The 17,014-nt window shown below is 42.6% G+C and overlaps 1 protein-coding gene and 1 pseudogene across 1 annotated transcript in view; both read left to right on the top strand.

Moving 5' to 3' along the window:
- The window catches only part of CAT (catalase), a 37,473-nt gene continuing 20,459 nt past the window's right edge, over positions 1-17,014 (top strand). The window contains exons 1-5 of the mRNA XM_028515484.2: positions 1-195; positions 11,889-12,060; positions 13,104-13,214; positions 14,505-14,635; positions 15,092-15,196. Coding sequence (XP_028371285.1) covers positions 130-195; positions 11,889-12,060; positions 13,104-13,214; positions 14,505-14,635; positions 15,092-15,196 — 585 coding nt within the window. The 5' untranslated portion in view covers positions 1-129. The remainder of the gene's footprint in view (positions 196-11,888; positions 12,061-13,103; positions 13,215-14,504; positions 14,636-15,091; positions 15,197-17,014) is intronic.
- LOC114501249 lies at positions 8,356-8,450 on the top strand (annotated as a pseudogene).

Below are 17,014 nucleotides of genomic sequence, written 5' to 3' on the forward strand. Positions count from 1 at the left end.
GATTGGCCGAAGCTAAAGTCACCCACTTCAGCCCGGGCTGCAGACGCGCGGTGGACGCTCTGGCCCGCTGAGGGTGAAGCCACTAGAGCCGAGGTCGCGTATAACGATCTGCGACACAAGCCTGACACCATGGCGGACAGCCGGGATCCAGCCAGCGACCAGTTGAAGTTTTGGAAGGAGCAGCGGACCACGCAGGTACACCCTGCGCTCTCCGAAAGCCGAACACCCGCGAGTAACGGCCTTGGCGTCCCCCAGCGCGGTGACGTTCCTGGGCTGTACCCCTGATCACGGACTGGGCCTGGGGCTGCTTTTTGTTCCAGATGGAGCTACATTCGCGGGGAGGAGGGATGAGGGCCCTGGGGCGGGGGGCGGGGGAGCCGGCCTGCAAGGTTTGTCATCAGTGGTTGGTGGAGGCTTGTAGGGCTCGGGTGGTTGGTGCAGGCTTGTAGGGCTCAGGTGGCTGGCTCGGAATTTTGCACTTTCGCCAGCTGGGACGGAGGTCACGGTCTGAGGGAGAAATGGAGGCGCGTGCAGAAAGAGGCAGAGAGCTGCAGCTTCGAGAAAGGAAGTGAAGGAGGAAGTGAGAACAGGCTCTGTTTTGATCTTGCCCGAACAGTAACTACACGCTTTCATATTTACGGACTGCCATGGAATTAGGGACCGTGTTTTATTTTCTCGATGACCCTCAACACCAGTCGCCGTGACTGATACTTAAAATTTACAGCATTAAAGTAATAAATAAAAGAATTTTACACCCGTTATTTCATTTGCACTGGAAAACATCAACCCTAGCATCTTAGGGCTAGAAGCGACAATAGGGATTAATTAATACGTTTATTCACACGCATTCTTTGAGTATGTGCATGTACAAGGCTCTGTGCTGGGAGGAGGTATACAAAATCCAGTGAGGCCCGAACTAGGATCCAGTGAGATCCTGAAGCTCAAAGTCTAGTCTGGGACACAATGCAGAAAGGTGATTGCCATCCGCTGCGGTGAGGGCTCTTGTATTGGTGTCTGTAAAGTGTAAAGGGAGGGACTGACTTTGCCTGACAGGCTTCCCAAAGAAGGTGATGTCTTAACAAGACCTTTGAAGATGTGTAGGGCTTTGGCCCAGTGGTGGTGGGTGAGGCGTTCTTGGCCTGAACCCAGAGTCTTCAAGAGCATCTTTGAGGAAGCTGGGTTAGATAAGAGCACATCTGGCCTGAGTCGTCTTTTTATCAAATTGGCCCAGAGAGTCTGAGGGACTTGCTCAGTTCTGGTGGCAGCTGGTTAATGGCAGAAGACTAGAGTTCCGTTTTTCCTCATCTTGCCTAGTGTTCCTTTTCAAAACTGACATAGTATTCCTGAAATGGGTATTAATACTAAGGGCACACGGATTGATTTATAGTTGGTTCCCTGTTTGTGAGAAGGCTGCCATTCTCTTAGGGCCTGGAAAATACCTCCCATCCTGTCCTTTATTGTATGCCAGTAGGCTAGTTCAGTTTTTCGTACATTTTTAATCAAAGTGAACCAGAGAGACTTGGAGTCTTGTTTGTCAAGCACATGCAACTGGGTTGTGGCGGAGTCAGAATCAGAAGTCAGCTCTTGGCGGGCAGGACTTTTCCATACCCAGTGGTTGCTAAATCCAATTCACACAGAAGTTTTCATGAATACTTGGTGAACTGAGAAAAATGTGGACAATGTCATGCATTTTTCATAAAACAAAATGTGTTCCTTTTAAAGGACTCCCCTTCATCCTGAGGCTAGCTTGCCTCTTTGTTGTTTGGGCGAATCATGAACTGTTGTTAAGTCCTGAAGACCCTGCCGGTGCTGTACCCCTCATGGTTGCCCCTGTCAGAAACAGCTGGCCCACAAAGCACATGCATAATCAGGGGACTAGTGGTTGAAATACTGCTGTTTCCTCTGCCCTTGGCATTGTCATGCACGGTGCACATTGTCCTGATTGTCAGTTCCACTAATGTCTTGTTATTCCTCACTTTCAGATGCTCTGAGTGAAAACAGCTGATTTTTTTTGAAGTGACTTCTGCCTCATACCCAGCAAAAGGAATTTTGCATATGTCACAAAGCCTGTATAATTTTTCAGTGCTTTATTATCAAACATTTCTAACATTCAGAAAAGTTGAAAGAACTCTGCGGTGCATACCCATATGTCCACCATCTAGACTCTACAATGAGCATTTTGTTATATATCTTTTATTACATGTGTTCCCTCCATCCATTCCTTCATGCATTCATTAACCCATTTTTTTTCAGAGTAACTTGTTTGTATCAGTAGACTTTACCCCTTAACACTAAGCATACAAATGAACAGAGCACGATGCTTATGTTTTTAAGGTAATGCTTAAACACAGTGAAATACACAAAAATTAAGTGGGCCATTCTATGATATGTACACCTGTGAATCCTACTCCCTATAGAAGGTGATCTCCCTCATGCCCTGGAAATCTCCCTCATGCCCTTTCCCAGTCATTTCCTACAATCCTGCCCTAGGCAACCACTGTTGATTTTCTTTTTGAATCACTCACTGATTTGAGTCATCACTTTTTTGTGTAATGCTTCTTTCATTCAACAACAATGTTTTAAGACTAAAAAGACTGTTCAGATTCATTCATATTGTTGCATGCATCAGTTTTTGTTTTTTTTTTAATTGCCGAATGCATTGTGTTGAACGGTACACCGCCATTTGTTTATCCTGTTGCTGGATACCTGGGCTATTTGTAGGGTTTGGCTATTATGAATAAAGTTCCTATGAAAACTCTTATACAAGTCTTTTGTGCACACATGCTTTCATTTCTCTTGGGAAATACCTAGGAGTAGAATTGCTGGGTCATAGGGTATGTGAATGTTTTATGAGAAACTGCTCGGCCTTTTTCCAAAACAGTTGTACCATTTTTCACTGCCGTCGTCGGTGTATGAGAGTCCGAGTTGCTGTACATCCTGTCAGTGTTTGGTGCTGTCAGTCTTTTAGGTCTTCCGGTGGCTGTGAAGTGGCATCTCATTGCAGTTGTAACTCGAGTTGCTCTGATGGTCAGTGGTGCTGAGCATCTTTCTGTGTGCTTATTGACTATTGGTATGTGTTCTTTGAAAGTATCAGTTGAAATATTTTGTTCTTTAAAAATTGGGTTTTCTGCCCTGGCTGGTATGGCTCAGTGGATTGAGTGCTGGCCTGTGAACCAAAGGGCTGCCGGTTCGATTCCCAGTCAGGGCGCATAACTGGGTTGCAGGCCAGGTCCTCAGCTGGGGGCGTGGAAGGGGCAACCACACAATGATGTTTCTCTCCTTCCCTCCCTTCCCCCTCTCTAGAAATAAATAAAGTATTTTTAAAAATTGGATTCCTTTTTATTATTGATTCATAGCCCATATTTAAAGTTAAATCATGTGTGGGCTAAGTGCTGTCATGATAGATCTCAAAATGTAGAGTGGTGTAAACATACTAGAAACTTCGTTCTCTCACATGATGAGCCAAAGTGATCTGTGGTAGAAGAGGGGCGTGTAACCCTGCTGCCCACAGTTATTGCAGGCTTCAGGCTGAGGGAGACCCCCCCTTTGTCAACACTCGACTGTTGAGGTTGCGTGTGCATCGCTGTCCAGCCACAGAAGGTTGAGAGCATGGGTGTGTATGGGAGGTCTAGGGGCCAGGCTGGAAGTGGTGTAGGTCACTTCTACTCACACTCTGTGGCTAAAAGTCTGTCACATGGCCTCACCTAACCATGAGGGAGACTGGGAAATGTATTGTATCCTTGTGTCCACATAGCTGACCTTGAACTGCATTATCCAAAGCATACATCCCGTGTTTGGTGAAAATCTGTCCAGCCATTTGCTTGTGATGTGGCGAAAGGCAAAAAGACATCAACACTTTTTAAAGATTATTTCCTTTTTTATTTCTGACATTAAAATGTTCTTTCTGTTAGAACATTTTGACAGTAATGGTGAAAATGTTTTTAAAATCTCCCTTGCTTGGCAAATGCTTTTTTTTTCTGTTTTGTTTTCTTTTAAAGATTTTTTATTTTTATTCATTTTTAGAGAGAGGGGAAGGGAGGGAGAAAGAGTGGGAGAGAAATATCAATGTGTAGTTGCTTCTCATGTGGCCCCCACTGGGGACTTGGCCTGCAACCCAGGCATGTGCCCTGACTGGGAATCGAACCCACGACCCTTTAGTCCCCAGCTCATGCCCAATCCACTGAGCTATACCAGCCAGGGTGGCAAATGCTGTTATATAGGTGGGAAGCTCTGTATCAGTATTCCCTCCCTTGCTCCCCAAGTTGTTTTTACTTTTGCTGAGCCGTGCAAGCTCTCGGTTTGGACTGCTGTCAGATGGCACCACGTAGTGCCCTCATCCTCCGGTTTGGACTGCTGTCAGATGGCACCACGTAGTGTCCTCCTCCTCTGAGACCCAGACGCCATGCTGGGTGTATTCTCCTGTGCAGTCAGAGTGCTGCCAGCAGGAAAGCAAGTTACTGGGTGTCTCTCCTTGTGGTCAGATTCTGTTGCTGACAAGTGAACTGGGAGTTTTGTAAACTTTAATGAGTGAACATTGAATCACAGATGCCCATAGATATGACTCCAATTTTCTTTAAAATTTTTATTTCTTTTCTTTTCAAAGTCCTTTCAGAGGAGGGAGGTAGGTTTTCCAGGTATTCCTAGTCACTTTGGATGAAACTTAAATGGAACTTTGTTGTTCACTGCTTAGAATGCCACTGGCTCTCCCATGGCAACACTTAGACTTAATTAGTGGCCTCTGCTCCCTTAAAAATTGGATGATTATTTAAAACCTATGTTTTAAAACAGTTTCCTTTTTACCTGGGAGGGAGGTTGGGTTTTAGCTCCTTTCCTGCCAGTGAGTCATAAGAAGTGCCTGTGAGGGTCTGTGTATTTTTTCCAGTAGCTCGATTACTGCACTGAAGTAACACTGCCAGTATTTGGGATGGCCGAAGCGGTGATCGATAATCTAATGCTCTGTGCACACATGGTTTCGTTTCTCTCGGGAACTACCTAGGAATGGAATTGCTGGGCCATGCTGTGTTGGGGGCCAGGGGCGGAGAGGCAGATAGACACGTTGTTGAGTAATGGAGTAAAAGTTTCTGAGCTTCTATTTCTGTTTGCAAATATTTAGACCACTTTATATTTTTTCCAGGTAAGAAAAAAGAGGCTTATTGCAAAAACATAAAAACAAGCAGATATTTATTTTTATTCTCTCTTCATTTTTGTTCTTTATTTTCTTTCCGAGTGTTGTGACTACTATAATTTCTGTTGTGAAGAGTAAAGGAATCTTTACATTTATGGATCAATTTTCCTTTATCTTTTGAGTCTTTCTATCCCTTGTTCCCTACTTTTTTTTTTTAAATTGAAGGACCTTCCAGCTCCCAGTGCTGCCGGACTATTATTTAATAAAGACAGTTTCAAGACAGAGATAACTTCTTTCGTAACAGCCATTATTCTATGCATTTTCAATTTCGTTTTTCATAGGATTATTCTAAATATTTGCTAATTATTGAAAACCACTAACAACCTGTTGATCGTTTCTTGTTGGCAACTCACCAAGAACAGAGGAAAAAAATATCAGCAACTCTAGCGGTCCTCCCTTATCCTCGGGGGAGGTTTTAGGACCGACACTGGGTGCCTGAAACCACAGATATTACCAAACCCTATTTACACACACACACACACACACACACACACACACACACTTTTTCTTTAATACGTACAGACCTGTGGTCAAGTTTAATTTATAAATTAGGCACAAGAAGGCAATAAGAAACTAACAACAATAACTAATAATAACAGAACAATTATAACTATGCTGAAATAAAAGTCATGTGGATGTAGGCTCTTTCAAAATCTCTGGAGTTTTCCATTTGATATTTTCAGACTGCAGGTGGTTGCTGGGACCTGAAATTGCAGGAGGTTAAACCGTGGATAAGGGGAGATGCCTGTATTTGCAAGGGGGCCCCCTTGGCTGGCTCTGGAACTTGGATTTTGGAAAGGTGCCTCCCCCGCCAGCTGATAAGAATGGCTTGCTGTGCCTAAGCTGGTGGTGCACACAATGCAGTTTATGCTGAGCATCCGCTTGGCTTCTGGGAGTCAGAAGTTGCCTTCGTGATCAGCCTCCAATGCAAATGTTGAGCGCTGGGTTTTCAGTGAGCTTCCTTGCTAGACACAGTGTCACAGATGTTGCCACAACTTGTTGCTGGGGGAATTAAGTGTGTCCTGTGTCACTCCACTGGGAGAGGACTCTTGGAAGCTCACCCTGGTTTCCTCTGGACTTCACCCCATGCGTCCATTCTCCTTGCTGATTTTGCTTTGAATGAAAATGCTGTGATGTGTTACAGCCTGAGTGTGCCTAGGTGCTGAGTTCCGAGTCCTCCTAAGGAATCACCTGGCTGGCGGTGGTCATGGAGACCCCCGACGCTGACTCTGTCGCTTTTGTAATGCTTCGTTCCAATCCATATCTGAATAAGCTTCACACATTGCCTTGGTGGATATGTCTCTGAAGTCTCTAATTTTCTTACGGTGGTCACAGACAGTTTGTAGTGCTTTCATTTAGTCTAGTCAGTCAGCGAAGGGCCAGGCTTTAGAGGCCAGATTCAAATTGTGACTTCACCACTTGGGCAGGTGACTTCACCCCCCACCCCCTTTGGTTTCTCCATATTTAAAATGGGCTAAACATTTTTACCCTGGAGAATTGGGGGAATTCATCTCTGCATTGCAACATAGGAGGGCTCCCCAGGCCCTAGAATGTGGACAGAACATGTCAACTACGTTGTTTTAAGAGGCGGGATAGTGCTGTGGTTAAGAGTTAGGGTTTTTGAGCCTGCCTGCTTGGGTTCACATTCTGATTCTTCCCCATTCTAGGTGGGTGACCTTGAGCAAGTTGTATAGCCTCCCAGTGCGTCCGTTTCCTTTTCTGTATATTGGGAATAATAATAGTACGTGCTTCAGAGAGGCAGAATAAATGTGGTGAGCTGAGTGAAGAGCGTAGAACAATGCCTGTTGGCAAGCTGTTACTAGTGATGTTTTTGGGTGTGAGTGTCTCCAACAAATAAAGCCTCTCACACATATATCCCATGCTCAAGATGAGAGATAAACAAGTCAGCGGAATGGGTGGAGATCAAAATATTATCTTTATTACTGGCAGAGGCCTGATTAGACGGTGTGGTGTAGAGTTTTGGCTAAGAAGGTTTTCTGGAGATAAGGCAGCCCTGGAGATCACCAGGCTTACCCTGCCCTCACCCCGCAGGAGAGCAAGAAGCTTGTGAGCCGCCTGGGCCTGCCGCCTGGGCCCTGCTGGTTTCTATGGAGGAAAGGTCTGGGTGGGGGTGGGGGGTAGAAGGGGTGGTGTCGCCAGGGCAGCCCTGGGTCCTTTTCCCAAACTGCTGGGTCAGGCACGCCTCTCCCCTTCCCAGGAGGCCTGGACGCTGCCAGTCCCTGCTCCCACCAAATTTGTTTTTGAGAACCAGGATCGTCCTTGGTTTTCTGTACATGAGTGTGCATATTGTGGGTACTTGATGAACCTTTGCTGAATAAATGTAGACTGCTAGGCAGCAGTTTGCTGGAAAATATCAGGTATATTCTGTATTGATATCTGAGAATGTGAAGCCATCCCTAATACAATGATACAATATAAACTAATATGATAATGCATGTCAACTGTAATTAAAAATGATTTGGAAATTGCCTATGTTATCATTGATGAAATATGGTAGTTTACATTTGTTTAAGGGCCTGTACTGAACAGGGGCTCACTCTTGAAGCATTTTCCTTCTGAGTTGTAATTATTTCTTTGAAGAGAGTGGAGGAGTCGTATTAGGGACTTCTCCCTTAAAATGATTATATATATATATATATATATATATATATATATATATGTATTTTTGTTTCTTTGTTTTATATAAAGTCATTTAAAGCTGAAGACATGGTGTATATCTTCAAATAAAATTTCAGTTGTCTCTAAATTTATATAGGCAAATGAAAACTAAGCATGTTTTAGGGAGTTTTTAGGAAGTAATTAAAAAAGTTATTAGGAGTGGACACTTGCAGTGATATACCCTATTCATTAAAAATATCTTTAGGAATTTTATGTTTATTATGTGAGAGTGGATCATATTGCCTTCATTAAGTCAATATAAAGATATAACTAATTTGAAAAACTTTTGATATTTAGCCCTGGCTGATGTGGCTCAGTGGATTGAGTGCTGGTCTATGAACCAAAGGGTCACTGGTTTGAATCCCAGTCAGGACACATGCCTGGGTTGTGGACTGGGTCTCCAGGGGGTTGTGTGTGAGAGGCAACCACACATTGATGTTTCTCTCCCTCTCTTTCTTCCTCCCTTCCCCATCTCTAAAAATAAAATAAATACCACTTCTCAGCCTTTTGGCTAAGATCAAGTGTAGTATCTGTTCTTATCAGTTTAAAAATATAATAAACAAAATCTTTTAAAAAAGAAATCTTTTGCTATTTAGATATAGAAAAGGAATTTCTGACTTAAAAATAATTTTAGGGAAGAAAATAGAAATCTAAAGAAAATGAAAATACATAATTATAGCACCTAAATGTAATAATAGTTTTATTGTTATTAAAGTTTTTCTGTGGGTAAACATTTTAATGGTGGTATATTTCATCTTATGGTTGTACCATCAGTAATTAATTGTTTCCTTATTTTTGAACATTTAAGCTCTTTCTAAGCTTTTGCTACTCTAAATAATATAATACTTAACATTCTCAATTGAATATAAGCTCCACGAGAGCAGAAATTTTGATGTTTGCTGCTTTAGTCCCCAGCACCTAACGCATAGTAGGTACTCAGTAAATATTTTTTGAATGCTATTGAGTGATTTTAATTTAAATCTTAAGGTATCTTTTCTTCTTGACTCTAAATCTTCCTAGAGAGTGGAAAAGGGAAGCTAAGGAGGTAATTAGGTTGCCTGTTTTGTAGTATTTTGGAGATGCAGTTGGAATATAGCTTCCTTTGAGGCAAGGAGATACATTGAATAACTGCTTTTGACTCATTTTGTCTTGGGTTCTGTTTGGAAGAACCCTTAACCCCGGAGTGTCCATTTTCACTTCCCCATAACATGGGCACTACTGAGATCAGAGGGCATTATGAGGCAATACCTCTGTGCACACTGGAATATTGTTATCCTCTAGAAGCTTCTCCAAAGCCTTGTAGCTTTTTCAGAAATGATTTATAAAAATTTGCTTTCCATAGTCCATTTCCCAGTCCCACCCCTCATTTTATTTAGCAAAGGTTCATTGCATTAACTCTTCATCCCAACCAATATACTGCATCCTTCTCCTCACCTTCTGGCAAATTCTCTCTTACCCTTAGTTCAGTACGTGTTATCTGAGGTCGCCCGGAACATCTGTTGAAGTCGGGGATCTTCCCTTTCTGGTCTCTGCCACTGGCCTCCCTTCTGTGTTGCTGACTCTGCTGAAGCTTTTCCTGCCCCACGTGTTTTGAAGACAAATTACGTATACGTCAGCTTGTGTAAGGAAAGCTGCTAAAAATGAGGACAGTTGACCTAGTAGAGCAGGGAATTGGAAGAGATGTTGAATGCTCTATTTATAACTCACAAATGCACATTTCACTCCTTAACAGGGCGGGTGTTAGGGAGGCGGCTCCTGCATTGGTGGGAGGGGCCCGGTGGGGGCCAGATTCCAGCACTCCCACGCTAAGGTTCTGTGATTCAGTGGCATCAGGCAACAGCGTCTCATTTTTTAGTTGACCAATAGATTGATTCATTAATTCGTTGAAGTACTCTGCAACTGCCTCCTTTGGACGTGGTTTTTATTATTGACCTTATCATCTTGACCTGGTCAGAAGGAGGGGGCACGTGATGTGGTCTCATCTGTTAGTGGCAGCCCCTACCCAGCATTGGGGGTGCAGGGATGTAAATGACACTCCGCAGATTATGCAGAAGTGGTAGGTCGGTGGTTTGTACTCCCGGCTTCGTCTATGAGTTACCTAGGAAGTTAAAAAGTCCTTCTTCCCAGGTGTCACCCAGACTAATGACGTCACTAAACAGGGTGCTGATCCAGGCATCAGTGTGCTTTAAAAAGTGCCCCGGTGATGCCAGTGACAGCCAAGGTTGAAAAGTTAAGGTTTAGGTTTAAAGTAAAGGGGAAGTAGTATAGTTTAACTCCTTTTTGTGATTCATTTTCTACTTTAAATTTTACATGAAAGTATACAGTGTCGATGTGTGATATACACGCGTGGATTTTCAGAAGAGGGTGGTGTGATCGGTGGTAACCGTTGACCCTTACACTGTGTATAGTTTGGAAAGGTTTGCTGCTGGGTGGGTGAGGGGTAGGTTGAGAGAGTCTGGATGGATCCTACACATCTGTCATGGTCTCTAAGAAATAAAACCTAAAAGGCTTTGCTTCTGCTATCGGGTCGGTGTCTCATAGCCAGTGCGGTGGTAGCATGTATGTGCTTGAGTGTGTGGCCTGCATTTTGCGTACATTTAGTCTTTTAATCTATGTATTCACTCTGGGTGGTAGTCATTTTTTTTGTCCACAAAAAAAAGAGTTTTATCCACTCTGCAGATGAAAACTGGCAACTCAGAAATAATAAGTAACTTGCTGGTAGCTGTACGTGTGGCGATTGGCAGTGCTGGAAGTGGGACCCAGGCCAGAGCTCAGAGTTCGGTGAGGCCAGTGCTCAGGGTTTCTCCGTGGAGCCAGGTTGACCTCTTCCAATTTCAGTGTGAGCAGAACGCTTAGTGGTTAAGGTTTAATTAGTGCTCGAGAGAGCCTTCTTCACATCTCTTATTGAGTGCATTTTCCCAAAGAGCTCACAGTACTTTTATAGTTGTTTTTTAAGAGGCAGGTACTACCTTTATTTTAATATTCAGGACAGCTGTGCACTGAGAGTAAATGTTGTCATATACTCCACTGCAGGCTGTGGAAATTGCAAGCAGAATGCTTTCTTAGGGGAGGTGAACGTGCTGTTGACTTTCATCAGTAGACGCGTGTGAGCTGTCCTCCAGGACAGGTGTGGCTCACCCACTCACCTCCCCTGATGCCCCAGCTCGGGGGAAGGCCCCGGGGAGCTGGCTGTCCGGCCTCAAAAGCAGAGTGTGTGACGATGAACGAAGATGAAGCTGCGAGTCGCCCAGGATCGTAGCGGGCTAAAAACACACTGCTCCCTCCCTGGAGGAGGGCCGGCTGAGAGGCTTCTGATGTACCTGAAATGGAAGAATCAAGTGGATTAGAATCAGTGCTTTATTACAGTAAAATAACCTATCCTATTTCAGAGACATTTGACGTCTTTAGAAAATGAACACTATCATCCACCTTACCAGTAATGGTTTATTTTCAGTGACAAGAAAAGCCATCGACGTTTTCTGTTTGGGGAATTGAAAAGAAACATAAAGAGCTGTTATGCGTTGCTTGAGAGGAATGAGCAGGATGGACCCACTTTCATACCTGTTGTCGGAATAAAGTGTTTGTGAGTTCTGAGTAGAGCGCTAACGAGTGTAGCTTCTAGAGACCATCCTCTCGCTGTTAGTTTGGACATTCCGCGCTGAGTGCATATGATCCCTTTTTGGGGACCCCTGTCTGGGGGTGTGGAGCCCGATGGCTGTATCTAGAGCAGGAGCCGAGCCGGTTGGCGGGTTGCTTATCCTTCTGCTCCTCAGAGCAGATTTCCTAGCAGATTGGTGTTGAGATTTATCAAGGACTTCCGAGACCCGACTATAAATTTAAGACAGTGGCATATCTTTTAATACTTTGGACACAATACATTGAAGCAGATTTTAAGTAGAAAGTCTGAAAATTGCAAAATGCTGTGTAAATTATGACAGTGTAAATTCACGTGGTTTTTTGTTGCTGTTTTGTTTGTGGTTTTGTACTGACCCTCCTGCTCTCCTTTTCTCTCGTGTTCATGTAGAAACCTGATGCCCTCACCACTGGGGCCGGTCATCCCATAGGAGACAAACTGAATATCATGACGCTGGGGCCCCGGGGGCCCCTTCTGGTTCAGGATGTGGTTTTCACCGATGAAATGGCTCACTTCGACCGGGAGAGAATTCCTGAGAGAGTCGTGCACGCTAAAGGGGCAGGTGAGAGCTCTGCCCGTTTATTGTAAAAGGATCGTTTCATAAGACCTGGGTTAGAAATTAGTTTCCAGAGGTTTGGAGCTCCTTTAATAGAAGTGCCAAATCTCCATTCCTGGGAGAAAGGAAAAAAAAATGTCCATCAAGATTAGTAATTAAATGCTGCTTATTTACCTGGAGTGAACATTATATATAAAATACTTTATCTTACTGAAAAGAAAAGTAATCTTCCTTTTCTTTCATTATACAGTTTAGTGAGGGAATGAAAATATGGATATACAGACATTAACCTACTATAACTATAACTAGATTTTGGTGGTGCACTAACTAATAAAGAATGGGATGAGCTGTGCAGAATTGAGGATAGTTGTGTTAGGGTGGCGGGTTTGTGGTTATTTTGTGGGGAGGTCCAAAACTTCTGTAAAGCTTTTATCTTGCATATATTACAGAAACAAAAGATGGAGGTGGTGTTTAAAAGAAAGGCAAAACTCAATAGGAAAAAGAAAATTTGATAGAAAGGAAGAAAACATTTTTCTCTTAGCTGCTTACTTGGACTCCCAATTAGGATTTCCTAATTTCTTTATTTCCCCTTTGACCTTCCCAGGTTATCTTTGCACGCCTTTTCCACGGTGGCTTTGATATGTCGTTCAGTTTGTTGTTTGGCTCTGCAGTGACCTTCCTAAGTGCTGATTCTTTCTTTCCCTGCATTTTCTTCTCTCCTTGTTCTTTCCCTCCCAAGTCCTACCTGGACTTCAAGGCTGTCTCAGGCCCTGTGTCCTTGGGGCAACCTTGACTAGTCATTGCCAGCCCCACTCCTCCTCCTCTTGACTCCAGCTGTGCAGCACCGAATTTAGCACTGAACGATAACAGTCCTTTGCATGCTACTCTCATCATTTTGTGTTTGGATGTCTGCCCTTCCCCATTGTATTGGGGGCCCCTAGAAGGCCAGTGCCAAACTGTCGGTTTCTCTTGTCACCTAGATGCCTACTGAGGGTCTGATAGTCTGAGTGATGGTCTCATGATGAGGATGTCTCTCTCTTTCTCGTTAGGGGCTTTTGGCTACTTCGAGGTCACCCATGACATTACCAAATACTGCAAGGCAAAGGTGTTTGAGCACGTTGGAAAGAGGACTCCGATTGCAGTTCGATTCTCCACGGTTGGTAAGTCGGTCTTTTTGCTTGAGTGCTATTCCTGTACCTTATTTGGGTTCATTTACAACTTAATCTCAAGAAACCTGTATTAAAAGATAGAAAACATGCCCTTCTCCAAATTGTAGCCGAGTTTTACAGTAGAAAACGTATTTTGAAACCGGTAGGAAGTTACTTACAATTCTGTTTTTTGAGGTCTTACGAAAGCACACTGATGCAGAAGCCATTTGGCTCAAACGGAAGCCTGGAGCTGGTGCTCTTCTTCACTAACCGTGATCACAGCTGCCCTTTATTGAGTGTGAACTCCATGCCATCCAGGCTTACATACATATCTTATGTGTAGATTTATGTTATAAAGTGGGATTATTCCTATTTCAAAAAGGTTAAGTGACCCTGGCTGGCATAGCTCAGTGGATTGAGCGCGGGCTGGGAACCAAAGTGTCCCAGGTTCGATTCCCAGCCAGGGCACATTCCTGGGTTGCAGGCCATAACACCAGCAACCGCACATTGATGTTTCTCTCTCTCTATCTCTCTCCCTTCCCTCTCTAAAAATAAATAAATAAAATCTTTAAAAAAAAAAAAAAGGTTAAGTGACTTTTCTCACGTAACAGAGCTAGTAAGAATTAGATCTATTAGATCTAATGTCATGCTACATCTTAACACACTACAGTGTTGTGATTCTGTTTCTGTTTCAGTCTCTGTTCATTTTAAAAACACCTGGGAATTTATCTTTATAAATGAAGTTAAGAATAAGAACCTATATTTTAACTCATTTTCTTAATACCAACTTCATACTTTTGATAACTCTTTTAATCTTCACAATGATTCTCTTCCCTTATTTTAATTTAAATTTTAATTTCCTGTTTGATCAAAGCTTTCTCATTATGTCAAACTGATCGTCTTTTCAGCTGTTACTCCATACACAGGCATGCCTCCGGATACTGCGGTTCCGGTCCCAGACTGCCACGATAAAGCAGTTATTGCAATAAGGCCAGTCATCATCTTTCTGCTGGTGCCTTGCATTCAACACGAAACATCTGTGATATAAAGTGCAATTAAGCGAACCACAATAAACTGAGATATGCCTGTATTCTCTTATTACTCTCAATTAATTCTTTTGTTTACTTTGTAGACCAACCTAGCAGGTGGGTGGTAGAAATAATAACCTAGGCACTTAAACACCTAATTTACTTCTAGGGAATGGGTTAGAAAGGGTAGACACCAATGTTTCTTTGTGACTTTAGGCTTCCTGGATGCAAAGTGCTCTGTTCACGCTTCCTTTGTCCCATTTGAATCTTCTAGCTGGAGAATCGGGCTCAGCTGACACAGTTCGTGACCCTCGTGGGTTTGCAGTGAAATTTTACACAGAGGATGGTAATTGGGATCTTGTGGGGAATAACACCCCCATTTTCTTCATCAGGGATGCCATATTGGTAGGTGATAAAGAATTTTGCCCTCTACAAATGTGTGCTGATTTACATTGATTTTAAATATTCCATATAGACCTGCATTTGAGGGGAAGTCCTGGGAAAGGCGGAAAGAAAAGAATTTGGGTCTACTGGATTACCTTTTAAAACACATTTTTCTGTATGTAATATTGTTTCATACGATCAAACTACTACGGTTACCATGAGTCTTAGATTTGGCATTTTAAGATTCACTGACTTAATGGGAGCAGTCCAGTTTTCCTTGCAGAATGTGGCAGATTAGTAAAAATGCTCCCTTTGCCCTAGAAACAAGTAGAGAGTACATTTCACTGTAGGGTTTGGCAGTTTAAAATTACTTGTTAATGTTCAGAATTACAATCCATAAACCAAGCAATAGTCATTGTATAAGACACCATCATTCTTGTAAACTTGTTTTTTTCCCCCCTCTTATTTTCCATTTAGTTTCCATCCTTCGTCCACAGCCAGAAGAGAAACCCTCAAACACACCTGAAGGACCCAGACATGGTCTGGGACTTCTGGAGCCTCCGTCCCGAGTCTCTGCATCAGGTGGGGACACATCTTTCTCCTTAAGTTATCACCGGGGATGGAACTGTGGTTATGACTCATTAAGCATTTCTCCAGTTTTGACTGTTTTATTGGAATTGGTTTCTGACTTTCTTTTTGGGCACTGCCTCAGATTTCTTGGTCTTGAAGAATTTTATAATGACCAACGTTATTAATCTTCCTCCAGTGATGGACCTTAAGTGATGCTAGAAACATTATCAATTGATATTTAGCAATATTCAGGATTGACGTCTATAGTGTGAAGTATTAGGGAAATGAGGGGAAAGTAATACTAAACAAATTTACTATTAAAATACATTTTGGATAACAAAGTTAGGCTAGTTTTCAGATTGGTTTTAGCTTTTGTTTATAAATTTTGAGCCATGAGATTAATGATTTATCTATGATTCTGCTTCAAAGCGATTTCTAGATTCAGTGCAATCCCTATTAAAGTACCGATGACATATTTCACAGATACAGAACAAACATTTCAGAAATTTATATGGAACCATAAATGACCCTGAATAGATGCAGCAATTTTGAGAAAAAAGAACAAAGTAGGAGGGATCACAATACCTGATATCAAACTGTATTGCAAGTCCACTGTAATCAAAATAGCCTGGTACTGGTGTAAGAACAGACACATAGACCAGTGGAACAGAACAGAGAACCCAGAAATAAACCCAAGTCTCTATGGTCAATTAATATTTGACAAAGGGGGAAGAAGCATAAAATGGAGTAAAAATAGGCTCTTCAACAAATGGTGTTGGGAGATCTGGACAGCGACATGCAAAAAAATGAAACTTGATCACCAACTTACACTGTACACAAAAATAAATTTGAGGTGGATAAAAGACTTAAATATAAGTTGTGACACCATAAAAGTCTTAGAGAAAAACATCAGCAGGAAAATCTCAGACATTCCAAGCAGCAGCATGTCTTAGGGGACATATCTTCACTGATATGTCCCCTAAAGCAAGGGACACAAAGGAAAGAATAAATAAATGGGACCTCATCAAATTAAAAAGCTTCTGCATGGCTAAAGAAAACTGCATTAAAGTGAAAAGAGAACCAACTATAAGGGAAAACATATTTGCCAATGATGTCTTGGGCAAGGGTTTAATCTCCCAAATATATAAAGAACTCATAGGACTCCACTCTGGGAAGACAAAAAACCCAATTAAAAATGGGCAAAAGACTTGAACAGACACTTCTCCAAGGAGGACATACAGAGGGCCCAGAGACATATGAAAGGATGCTCAGCATCACTAGCCATCAGAGAGGTGCAAATTAAAACCACAATTAGATACTGCTTCACACAAGTCAGAATGGCCATCACAACCAAATCAATAAACAAGCGTTAGGATGTGGAGAAAAGGGAACCCTAGTGCACTGTTGGTGGGAATGCAGACTGGTAGAGTCACTGCGGAAAACAGAATGGAATTTCCTTTGAAAACTAAAAGTGGAACTGCCTTTTGACCCAGCAGTTCTGCTTCTGGGACTATATCCTAAGAACCCTGAAACACCAATCCAAAAGAACCTATGCACCCCAGTGTTCATAGCAGCACAATTTACAATAGCCAAGTGCTGGAAGCAACCTAGATGCCCATTTTGATCCACAAAGTAAATGAGTAGATCAAAAAACTATGGTACATTTGCACAATGGAGTACTACACAGCAGAAAGAAAGAAGGAGCTCCTACCCTTTGCGACAGCATGGGTGGAACTGGACAGCATTATGCTAAGTGAAATAAGCCAGGTGGTGAGGGACAAATACCATATGATCTCACCTTTAACTGGAACATAATCAACAAAAGAAAAA

This window comes from Phyllostomus discolor, chromosome 6 (assembly GCF_004126475.2).
Source record: "Phyllostomus discolor isolate MPI-MPIP mPhyDis1 chromosome 6, mPhyDis1.pri.v3, whole genome shotgun sequence".
Taxonomy (NCBI): Eukaryota; Metazoa; Chordata; class Mammalia; order Chiroptera; family Phyllostomidae; genus Phyllostomus; species Phyllostomus discolor.